The 12552-nt window shown below is 35.5% G+C and overlaps 2 protein-coding genes across 3 annotated transcripts; one reads left to right on the forward strand and one right to left on the reverse strand.

The window, feature by feature from the left end:
• Window positions 1-3792: 3792 nt before the first annotated feature.
• Window positions 3793-7556, forward strand: LOC128176664 (UNC5C-like protein). Of its 2 annotated transcripts, none has more exons than XM_052843156.1 (6): window positions 3793-3925; window positions 4951-5047; window positions 5182-6282; window positions 6378-6521; window positions 6831-6995; window positions 7101-7556. In XM_052843156.1, exons 2-6 carry the CDS (start codon window positions 5036-5038, stop codon window positions 7395-7397), a joined length of 1719 nt encoding a protein of 572 aa, XP_052699116.1. In that variant the 5' UTR covers window positions 3793-3925; window positions 4951-5035; the 3' UTR covers window positions 7398-7556. The 2 variants fall into 2 exon arrangements, with proteins under 2 accessions (XP_052699116.1, XP_052699115.1); XM_052843155.1 differs by having other exon boundaries at window positions 3803-3958.
• A 2584-nt stretch (window positions 7557-10140) lies between these two features.
• On the reverse strand, window positions 10141-12216 carry LOC128177592 (cytochrome c oxidase assembly factor 8-like). Its single transcript, XM_052844361.1, has 4 exons — window positions 12088-12216; window positions 11493-11705; window positions 10602-10747; window positions 10141-10230 (listed from the first exon to the last, which is right to left on the reverse strand). Exons 1-4 carry the CDS (start codon window positions 12181-12183, stop codon window positions 10143-10145), a joined length of 543 nt encoding a protein of 180 aa, XP_052700321.1. The 5' UTR covers window positions 12184-12216; the 3' UTR covers window positions 10141-10142.
• Window positions 12217-12552: the final 336 nt, after the last annotated feature.

The raw sequence follows: 12552 nt of genomic DNA on the forward strand, positions 1-12552 counted from the left end.
TACATGACAAAACCAGACAAAGCGAGATAACCGATGAAATCGACAAAAGATGTGGATGGTGTTTAAATATAACTTCTCACCAAGTAACAGAAGAAATCCATTAGCTAAGGTGATTTTATCTTAATATTAAGTACAGAAACAATCTAGTGTATTGTAAACTGTACAGGAGCACGTCTGAAGCAAGAATACATATATGCACATGTATCGTGTACAATAGTTTGTTATTCACTAATCACGCTGAAATTGAATAATAATCTGTGAAAAACGGCTCCGGCAAGGTAGCTGATATCTCACCCAGAATTCTCCTATTATGGAGTCTCTATTTTACAAGTTATACGGACTTCATTTTTAGCCCCTCCCCCTCCGGAAACATGGATCCGCCCCTGTTTTCCAAACTGTAACACAAGGCATGTTGCAAGGACTGACAATTTAAACTAAACTGAATTTTTTCAAACAGTTGTCATTTAATACGGTGATGGAGATGTCACAGTCGAGTCATCGGGATGATAAAAAACATACCACTTAAGATAATTGAAATCTAAACAAAACTTTCACCATAAAACGATCATTCAATAATCCAGCCAGTGTAGTGTGTTTATATTAGGCCAAGCAAGCCATTCTTCTTCGACAATCGGGCATCGAATTCCATTCTGTACAAACACCGAGATTTTGACTGATTTCACTGTAATGTAAACACAGTGTCACAATGAATGCTTGATCACCACTGATCTTCCAAGGTTCCCAAAATTTACAGTGCTGCCATTACACTACGGATAGACCCTCCCCCTGAGCTTGCTGGCCTCGGGGATCCAGACCAGGCTGTAGTAACAGGCCAATGTCACTGCTACCACTGTGACCACAAACAAGTATATGAGGGCCGTCACTATACGTACATTCCTGTTCTTGAAGTGAATCTCCATCGATATCCACTCAGTTTGATTGTGAAACCAAAATAGTTCCGATCTAAATAACCGAGCTGTGGTAATCCATTGAACCAGACCCAAGCTTTCCCTTATGTTTTAAGCCATCAACTGTTTTTAGGTTTGTTTTAACATGACAGAGAGGTTCGCGCGCGGTACAGATCGTTTATAAACAACTATTTTTTTTTTTTTTGGTTTTTATCGACATCACTGTGATTTACCGGCAAGAGCTCCTGACAGCATCTTCTGGCAAAAGTTAAACTGACAGGAGTTTGGCAGATATCGGTACATTCTCAGACATCACTTCCCTTCCACAATCTAAATCGAGCTTTGAGAGAACCGATATGATAGTCCGATTCACAAAAATGTACTTCTAAAAGGAGATTTTAATCAAATAACAAATACATCAAACAATTTGTTAAAAATCCAATCGATATCTTCTCCAGTAACCGGTGACCTAGAAAAAATCATTGTTAACAAACGTCAATTTACAGACTTTCAATTCCATTTTTATAACTGCACTGACATAGATCTAAAGACCTTTACAATTAATATATTATAGTTATTGGAATATAGATGATATCGGTAAAAAAAGAAATGGCAGTTTCAAATGTCAAATGATTTCATATAACCATCCAAATGTCATGTTGTAAATGGTGGGTGTAAATACAAAATCTACAACATGACACAAACCCGCGGTCCTATTCACAATAATTTTAATCCTAATCGACGAATTGTTAAGTATTTTTGTGATTGTTGGTGCCAAAATTCAAGCAAAATGAAACGATGTATTTTTAATACAAACACTGCATTTGTATATTTTGAAACTGGGAGGCTATCTATGAAAACTATACGATTGTTTAGAATATTCAAATTTTGGTTCAAATTGTTTAATATAAAGTCAGAATTGTATTTTGCAGTCCTGTTATAAAATGCTGTATAATGAGTGTGAATCGTCTTTGGCACCTGCTGAAAATTGGGTTATTGTAATTAAGAATAAACTTTTTGAAATAGGTCTAGGACATATATGGTATGAACAGGAGTATATACATTGTGAAACCTATTTTCCTTTAATTAAGCAAAGAATCATTGATCACTTTACTCAACAACTTGTAGAACAGATTAATTCCTCATCTCGATGTTATTTTTACAAGCATATTATTGACCACTTTTTATTACAATATTATTTAACAAAATCAATACCTTCTAAATATAAGAAACAAATTACAAGAATTAGATTGTCATCTCATAGACTTGCTATTGAAAGTGGACGACACACTAATGTACCAAAAGAAAGACGCTTATGTAAATTTTGTTCAGATATTGAAGATGAATTCCATTTTGTTTTGAAATGTCAGCAGTATAGAGAAATTCGAGTAAAATATATTAAGAAATATTATTGGAAAAAACCTTCTGTATACAAATTTATACAATTATTAAGTGTTCAAAATTTTAAAGAACTGTGTAATTTGGGGAAGTATCTCCATCTAGCTTTCAATATTCATGATAATTAAAAAAAATTTCTCTGGTTTTTTATTTTAAAATTTTATTTTATATACATTATCAATGAACTTCACATGTTCATGTACCATACCATTATTTCAATATTGCTATATTTATATGTAATAACCTATGCCATAAGATGTATGTCTTGTGCAAATAAAGAATATATAATATAATTCCAAGCTTGACCCTATTATATATAGGCTTTACTGATGTTGTTGAATAAAAATAAACAATGATTTTGTGCCTCTGTGTACATGTACATGCATTGAGGTTTTGTAATATTTGTAAATTACCTACTGAATTTGACAACAACAAAAGAGATTTGAAAGCATTTGATATAGTCGGCTTTCCCCCCCCCCCCCCCCCCCCCAACAACTCTTCAATATCCATATAAATATGTGGTTAAATATGAAGTTTTAAGTTAAACGAGTCCAGGAGACAAATTGTTAATCAATACACGTATTTGGACCAAAGAAAAAATGGGGAATTCGATCGGCTCGGTAGTACATGTAACTGGAACGTTTCACCATTCTACCGTCACACTACCAACACTACACCCTTCTAACGTCACACTACCAACGCTACACCCTTCTACCGTCACACTACAAATGCTACACCCTTCTAACGTCACACTACAAACGCTACACCCTTCTACCGTCACACTACAAATGCTACACCCTTCTACCGTCACACTACCAACGCTACACCCTTCTACCGTCACACTACAAATGCTACACCCTTCTACCGTCACACTACAAATGCTACACCCTTCTACCGTCACACTACAAACGCTACACCCTTCTAACGTCACACTACAAACGCTACATCCTTCTACCGTCACACTAAAAACTATTTCATAAAATCTCCCTCCTCAGTGTGCCCAAACTAATCTAAATAACGTGTCTGTAGGATTTAAAGGAAGTATATAATGGTTCCAGAGGTACATAGATAATATCTATACTATCAAAACTATGACGTCAACTCATATATGCACATGGGTGTTTTAAATATATTTAACTATACACAGCTCTTTCATACATGTACATTTATACACAGTACTATATATACTATATATAGGTACAAATTCAGGGAATTAACCGGTAGATCTAAATGAATGCGTTTTGGAGTCTTTTTAATGACACCAGATAACGTTTTTAATAATTCCAACCAAAAATCACTTAGAGAACCACCCTTTTATCACTCGTCTTTATCAAATTGTTCATCTTTCTTTATTTTTTTTCATGTACCAAATTAATTTAACTGACGTATTTTACCCACTTACGTTTTACCTGACCAGTGTTTTTATTTTTGAATAATGAAGCTTCCCTTTGTACCTGTGTAGGTATGTCTCGCTTCGGTTCACTCCTACAGGTAGAGTTTTAACCAGTCCATGTATGGAGTTACCCGTGGGATAAATGTTTCTGTACGTACCCGGAAGTTCAGCGATAAACGCCGATATAATACATGTGTAAGAATGAACAGCGGTGAGACGAGAAGAGGTAGATTTTGATAAATTCTTGAATGATTATAAGGTATGTATATGTTAAGATGTAAATATAATGGTGTTGTCTTTGAGATTATTAATTAATATAGACTATAATGTCCTTAAAGCCTACTAATAAAACCAGGAACAAATTAAAATGGATAGAGGTATGATTGAACCATGTGTTATGGACACGTGTTTCTGGTATTTGTTGGTCAGTAATGTGTAGTATGTGCCCACTAGGTTAGGTTGTATTTACATGTTCTGAGAAAATCAACTTTTTGAGGCATGCGCGGATCTAAAAGGGGAGTGGGACCCCCCCCCCCCCGACAAATTTAATTTTTAAAAATTCCCATTGTAAAATTACCGAAAATAGACCTTCGACCCCATTCCCTTGGCAAACACAGTTACCCGCCCCCCGCGCCGGAAACAATCTGGATCGGCACATCATGTTAAGTTATTCAGTATCAATCCTTATGATTATTAACCGCATGTAAACATATTTGTGAGTACAGTACTGTATTATTAACCCATTATACACGTATTGTGTGATGGAGAAATTCTGTGTCACTGCCAGAAAACTGTACCGTTTTAGTAAAACTATGCTCAATCTGCTATTGTTATAGTCTAGTGCTAATATTTAGATATGCTTCAATAGATTCCTTGGTATTTCATTATGAAAGATAATACGGGATCGTACTTGTTTACATGCCATATATTCAGTGACAATTTACAGCGAAATATCTACTACTGTCATATGGGGGTAGATCTCGCCTCAGCTTGTACTTGTAATTACATGTAAAGTTAGTTAGGAAGTCTTGCCCCGAGCTTTCTGCGCCTTGTTAGGTTGATGAATCATTCTAGCTTTCACCGGTACAACAACCCAACCCTCATCTACAATGCAAACATTGTTTTGCTTACAGTCCTCTCTTAAGTTTTTATCAAGATATGAAATGTTAATTTTTGTAAGCGAAAGAGAAAATCCGTCTCTTTAGCGACATTAAGGTAATATTGATCGTCAACATTTTTACTTTGATACAGGTATCTATGATTTCTAACCATGTGTCGAAAAAAGAGAACACTCTGAAGCAAACGCTTAAACACGATTTGCTGAACGTGGACCAATATGGAATCATATGTAAGTACTCAGATTTCTAATTTTTTGTTAACGACTAGCCATCGGTGAATTGTACTTCATCAGTTACATGTAGGTTTGCAATATAATGATCATGTAGAAGTTTTCTATGAAAACTTTAACCTTTCTCTCTGTAGATTATCGGTTTGGCCGTCCTGGCAGTGCTAGTTTTTCTGCTGATAGTTGCCATCATTTTGTTGACTTTGTTTTTCTTACGGAGACTCAGACGCCAGAGTGATAAATTATCAAACATTGAAAAAGCTTTACAAGAGAAAGACACGCCCTTGCGGAATCTCTCGTCGAAAACCTCGGACCGTCCTCAGACGGACAGTGCCGTGGATGTTAGTGAGTTAGACAATAGCTTCGGTCCTCTGGACAGAAACAACACTGCTAACCCAAAAATCATATCCATACGCAGTACGAAGTCTCTCAGTGTTATTACGCGCCGCAGCGTTCATTGCGTGACCTCTGAACCTAATAGACCGCCACCTCTTCCAGCTCAAGTGGTTAATCTTACTCAGGTGACAGAAAACAACCCTAAGAATGAGCAAACCACAGCAGACGACATCAAATTTAATACCAGTCTCTCAGACGAGTTTATGGGTGTTTATGAATCTTATTTTAAGCAAAATGTTGCTAAAAATCGACCGACATCGGTTCTCTGTCCTGCCGATTCGGAAAACAAAACAGTTCAGTTCGAGACGGGTATGTTTGTGCACAAAGAAATAGACGCAAGCGGAGGAGAAATGGACATTTCCGGTGTAAAGCTTAAAATACCCAAAGGGGCTGTAGAGAAAAAGACAAGATTTACACTAGGAATAACTTGGGACATGGATGTGTTCCCTGACTTATCCAAACGAAAGGCTCTACTTAGTCCTTTGGTCGTCTGCCAACCGTCTATGTCTTTCAGAAAACCAGTGGAACTTAATTTTCCACACTGTGCAGACAAAATAGATGTTAACTGGAAGTGGGAAATCATTAAGCGGGGTGGCGACTTAACGCAGCAGAGTTCTTGGAACAGCATCACTCTCGAGGACTACGACCAGAGGATGGTTTCCAAGTCATCCGTGACGATTCACCTCCATCACTTCACGATATTCGCTCTGATCGGCACGTCCAAGGATGACCGAGTGGCGGCCAAAGCTGTACAAATGGTCGCCTTCTCCTCGGTCCTCCAGAGAACCTCACTCTTTACTTCCAAACTCTACTGTATTAATGACTACGGGAGGGATATCCAGGTGTGTATTCGATGTGTATACTCGTCGATCATTGTTCAACTTTTTTTGCTCCTTTACAGTCGTTTGACTTAGTTTGTTTCTGTTTCATTTAATAGGACATTCGACGGAAGGAATTCGAAGTCAACCGGAAGATAATCGACAGCCCTGTCCCCTTGCTGGTGTACGACAATGGTGAAAACGTGGTGGTCAAGCAAACGAAGGAGCCCGAGGAATGGAAGTTGATGGGGAAGAAATCAATGGTAAGTTCTGCTTCTTTGGGGCTTCTATACACACTGTTATCTTGCACAGTCCTAAGGATTCAGTCTATACTACATTAGCCATTTATTTAGAGAGGAGTGGACTTAAACTCCATTTAGAATAGCTGGTGAAGATGATGTCTAGTATTGTCTTACATTCATTCGTACGCTGGCTGACTATCCATGAACTTTTTTTTCATTTATTACTTGTAAAATGTTATTCAATGTACGTGTATAATCATTATATACACGAAACCTATATCACCAGCACATCGGAGTACCTTGTTTCATCTGCTTACTGTTCATTTCCAGGAACTGGATTTTGAATTGGTTTGGCATTCCTGCAATCCAAACTGTGCGTTCGCATACAAGCCACAATCGACAGATATCGGAGAAATAGTTGTCGAGTATACGTGCCATCAAACCAAACACGAAGAAACCAAGTCCAGCATTCAAATTGTCGCTGAAGCACCAAAGGTACGTGTAAAATTGGGTCCAAACTCCAGATTTTTGTGAAATAATTTATAACAGGTCTTTGCTGTCGTGTTTCACTATATAAGTCCTTAACATGGTATTTTCCAGTTTCTCCCTGCTCCTTTTGACAAAAAGCAGAGTGAAATGACCAGAAATTTAATCGTTTGTCTTGACCCCGCCACCGACAATAACAGCGACTGGCGCGGCCTGGCGGAGAAGATGGGCATGAAATTTGACAAGATTCGTTGGATCGAGGAACAGAGTGGCAGCGCTACCGAACTACTACTGAAGCTTTGGATGGACGAGGGGAGACCACTGGAAGAGCTGAGGAGTTTGTTGTTAGAAATGAACAGAGACGACGCTGTGTCAGTCATTGATAAATATCAGAAAGGGGACAAATTTTGAAAGCGATGCTTCAAAGCTCTGCCATGATTCGCAAAGGCTTGCATGCCATCTCAGACCTTGAGGTCATGAAATCTTGGTCGAGTTTAATTCTGTTTAATACTATGTATTCCTTTTGTAAAATCAAGACTGAGATCATAATTAAACCCGTGTTAGATTGTATGACCCTGAAGTCAGGTTTCGGGAAATCAACGTAAAGCTCACTACACGCTACATTATTTATAAATAATTGTATACGTTTGCAGAATATATGTTGACTATTTTAAACGATTTTTTTTTTTACGATGACCTACAATTTTTACCTTACTTTGAAGCATAACATTTCCAATTATTTACATTCTACTGTGTTTTCCCATATTAAATTCTGTGATCTTCAAATGCCTCTAAATGCAACAAGTAGTCAAAGGTCAAATTGACGAGTTTTATTATGACGTCACAAACGTTGAACGCTGTAAACTGCAACGTCACAAGCGAAAATCAAAGTTCACGCTTGTGGCTGTTACTGTGGCTCTTCCGTTAATATTAACTTACCCTTAGGATAAGATCGGAATTTTAAGGTATAATTCACATTTGCAGACAAGGCAAGAAGTTAAAAAATGTAAATATAAGCATTAAATCATGATTTTTTGGAGTATACACTCTCATAACTGCCGCGGTGTGTGCATACAAATTTTCATAACGCGCTAACGCGCGTTATTCAATTTGTATGCACACACCGCGGCAGTTATGAGAGTGTATACTTCAAAAAATCATGATTCAATGCTATAATATTTACATTATACTGTGTTTTTCCATTAAATTCCGTGATGTTTAAATGCCTCTAAATGCAACAAGTAGTCAAAGGTCAAATTGACGAGTTTTATTATGACGTCACAAACGTTGAACGCTGTAAACTGCACCGTCACAAGCGAAAATCAAAGTTCACGCTTGTGGCTGTTACTGTGGCTCTTCCATTAATATTAACTTACCCTTAGGATAAGAGAGGAATTTTAAGGTATGAATCACATTTGCAGAAAAGGCAAGAAGTTAAAAATATGTAAATATAAGCATCAAATCATGATTTTTTGAAGTATACACTCAATGCTATAATAATAGTGCCCATGACATTTGTATGAGTACAAACAACATTGTCTGATTTTCTTTATTAGTGCTTGCGAGTATGAAGGAGATTTCCTGGTTGTTATCGCAAGTAGATCTATTGGTTTGAAGATTTTCATTACCTATTTATGCATAAAGTAAATTCAGAAAAAGGAAAAGAAACTAGATCAAAACGGAAACACCGTTTTAAGTGTTTCCGTATATATTGCAATAAACTATTCTATTACAATTCCTATTGTGCGAGATGGGTATTCCCCTCTTGATAGATATGCGGTAAACTTTTTGTTTACCGTGAATGGAAATTATTTATGAAGAACAAGAGCATTCAGTAAATTGAAGGACAGTTTGAATAGCTCAGCTATGCACAAATTATACTAACAAGTTAGTTTTCCATCAAGATGAAGTTTCTTGGAAAAAAGATTTTGACTTTTAAACTCTCTCCGAGAGGAGTGCAGTCTTAAAAGTTAATAAAAACTTAAATAATACTCATGTTTTTGTCTTTTCTACATACAGGTTTATCATAAAATACTTTGTTTTTTCTCACCACAGGATATACATAGAATATATCAATATGAAACCTTCAACTTTGACTAATGAACTATGAAAACCAAAGGTAGCTTCCTGTCATCATCAGTAACCTACGTGTATATACCAGTACTAGTATTTATGTGTATATACTAGTACTAGTACCTACGTGTATGTACTAGTACCTACATGTATGTACTAGTATCTATGTGTATATACTAGTACTAGTATCTAGGTGTATATACTAGTACCTACGTGTATGTACTAGTACTAGTATCTACGTGTATGTACTAGTACCTACATGTATATACTAGTACCTACGTGTACATACTAGTACCTACGTGTATATACAAGTACCTACTTGTATATACTAGTACCTACGTGTATATACTAGTACCTATGTGTATATACAAGTGCCTACTTGTATATACTAGTACCTACATGTATATACTAGTACCTATGTGTACATACTAGTACCTACTTGTATATACTAGTACTAGTACCATCTAGCACCTTACTATGATGCAGTCTTTCTAAATTCAAAGTAGTGAAACTACCTCTGGGAATTGCTTTGTAAGATTGTCTCTTATAAAACCAACATCGAATAATGTTTTTTCAGTCATTTACTAGTATTACAATTCTATATTTTTTTAAATCTGAACTAAAAAATAGGGCCTCAAATAAAAATGTTATTAGACAAAAAAGAATGGAAAGATATTTAATTAAATTATTTATCAATATGTTATCATAATAATAATAATAACAAATAATATTATTTTATTTCTCCAAAGAATTATATCACTATATGAATCCAATAGGAGGTATGCCAATTGTACATATTCACAGTTAGATTTCACAAAGAATCAACTCCCCCAAAATTAAAGAAGCAATAAATTATGAGAGTCATTAATAACATGTTTAAAATGATTGGTAAACTGAGGAGGTAGATACAAACAGAAGAGCTAAAATTAGGTACCGGTACATAAGAAAAATATTCAATTTTTTGTGAACAGAAACTTGTGCTAGCCTTGTTCCTAAGGTAGCCTTTCTTGAATGCAAGTCACAAAAAACTGTCTGTTTCAAACGCTAATTAAAACCACCCAAATAACAAGAAATCACGTACTTTCACCTTTTAAATAATTTATTATATATTTTTTCTAAGAAAACTTGGAAAGCTGGAAACAACAGTCTCAGGTTCTTGTGATACCACTCTCTGAAAAGTTATTTAATAAATTATTGTACATTATTAATATCAAACTTGCAAACCAATATGTGCAGATTCTTTATAAATAAATTACAGATACTGTATACCGGGAAATATTTGCCCCTGTTTTATTTTCACGTCTTTTTGCCCTCGTTGTCAGTGGGCGAATTAAGACTGGGTGAATTCTAAGTCTCAAATCATATCCCTTTAAACAGGGCAAAACCTTTTACAAGTGAAGAAGAGCCAAAATTACACTGAACAAAAATAACCCTGTACATGTATACTGTAGTTATATGCAAAATCTGGATAGACCAACAAACAACAGAGATGAATTCTTTCAACCAAACGACCTGTTCCCAGTGCTGTAATATGATTCAGACCTGTTGTAGTTGGCATGGAGCGGATAGTTTTTGTCTAGGAATGCTTTGTAGAATTCAGAGAGTTCATCGGCTGAAAGTCGGGCCTCAGCACTGTCCACTGTCTGCTGTTTGTGGTCTAGCTTCCTTCTCACAAAGTCTTCCTTTTCCTAACCAATGAAAAGGTAGACCACTATCAAAAAATTGCTACTAAGCAAATCATAAATTAAAAAAAACCACTATCAATATTTATATTATAAGAAACACTAGAGATCAGCATAGAAAAATTTCCTGTCATTTTTACTAAGCAAAGGATAAGATCTTGTTAATAAAAGAAAGACAAAATCAACTTAATGAAAACAATTCACAATATTTCCTTGATAATATGTCATAGGTATTAATACTTTTTACAAAAAATCCTTTATCTTTTTCTCTTTTCTAAAATTATCAATTGACAACAGTAACTGCAGCTTATTTATTGATGAGAATCAAATGAATATGGGTCCCATAAGCATATTAAATATTATTACACCAGTTTGTGACAATGGATACAGCTGAACTTCGATATTTTATCTTGAACAGATATCTCGAATACAACAGATATGTCAAAGCAATTTTTAAATCCCAACCACTTATTTTTTTAAGTATTTTACCCTTGATATCTTGAATAATCATAAATCTTGAAGATTTTAAACAGTTCCATCTAATTCGAGATTACCTAGTTGAACAGTATTTGTAATCAGGTGTCACCAGAAGATAATTTTTGAAAAATACCAACTCTTAATTATGTACAAATGTGTACTTGAGGCAATGCTAAATATTAGCATTAGAATCTTGTCTTCTTCAAAAGTAATCCTGAGTGTAGGCTTCATCATTTATTGACACTAAATCAGAATTTCAGCACTGTTTTTGTACCTTGAAAAACCTTTCATTGTGATTAGCCCAGAAAGCCTGGTTCCAGTCATGAGTCTCCTTCCGCATCAACCGATAGCGGCATTGAAGGGCTGTCTCTTTCTGAGGAACATGGAAAACCACTGGACGGAGGTTAGATTTCTTATCTGGTGGACCAATCAGATCATATTTTTTACTAGGTGGTGGAACATTGTATATGTGAAGCTCACTCTTTCCCTAAAAAAATTAATCATGTTTAATTAAGATCGTATGGATGAAAAGCAGGGTTTTTGGATTCATATTATGCAAGTGTCAAATCGTGAAATGAGTTACCTCTCTTTCATCGGAGCTAAAAGAATATGATAACAATTTATTGTGATGTGGTCTAGCTATTAAGGAGTTTAATTCTATATAGCTTGAAAGTTTGATTTTAAAGTAAACATATCAGATTTTTTTCTATTTATGCCACAACAATGTTTCCTGCATTGAAATGTCATAAAAGTTAAACGGTTCATGTGAGACCAACACATTTACACACAGATATTACATAAACATTGTAGAGAAGTTATCACACTTGATGTTAGCAGTGAGGCACAATATATTAATTCTTCATAATCACCTGATTGTGTAAATCCCTGAATTGGATTATACAAGCACATCTATTTAAACTGTTCGCTAAATTCTGCACATAACGAAAATTGATGATGTTCTTCATCGAAAAGTCAAAACGGGAAAACACAATGTTCACGTTAATTTTGAAACCGGTTTGTTCGACTTGAAAACATCCGGAAAAGGACGCGAAACATGAAATTAGTCGCACTATCTCTATATATAAAGCAAATATTCATTTGAACTGCAGAAAAGTGTTTATTTTATTGAATGAATATAAGTAGGGGACCGCAGTGTAACAGGTGAACATTTATAAAAAGTACAGCATTATAGTTTCAACCTCATTAATGATAAAAAAAATGATAACATATTATGCGATAATCCCCCCCCCCCCACACACACACAGTAATAGCTATTCCTTATAATCACATGATTACCTACGATGTACATGTAATGTATTTTTTTCTTATTATTG

The sequence above is a fragment of the Crassostrea angulata genome, chromosome 3 (assembly GCF_025612915.1).
Source record: "Crassostrea angulata isolate pt1a10 chromosome 3, ASM2561291v2, whole genome shotgun sequence".
NCBI classification, from domain to species: Eukaryota; Metazoa; Mollusca; class Bivalvia; order Ostreida; family Ostreidae; genus Magallana; species Magallana angulata.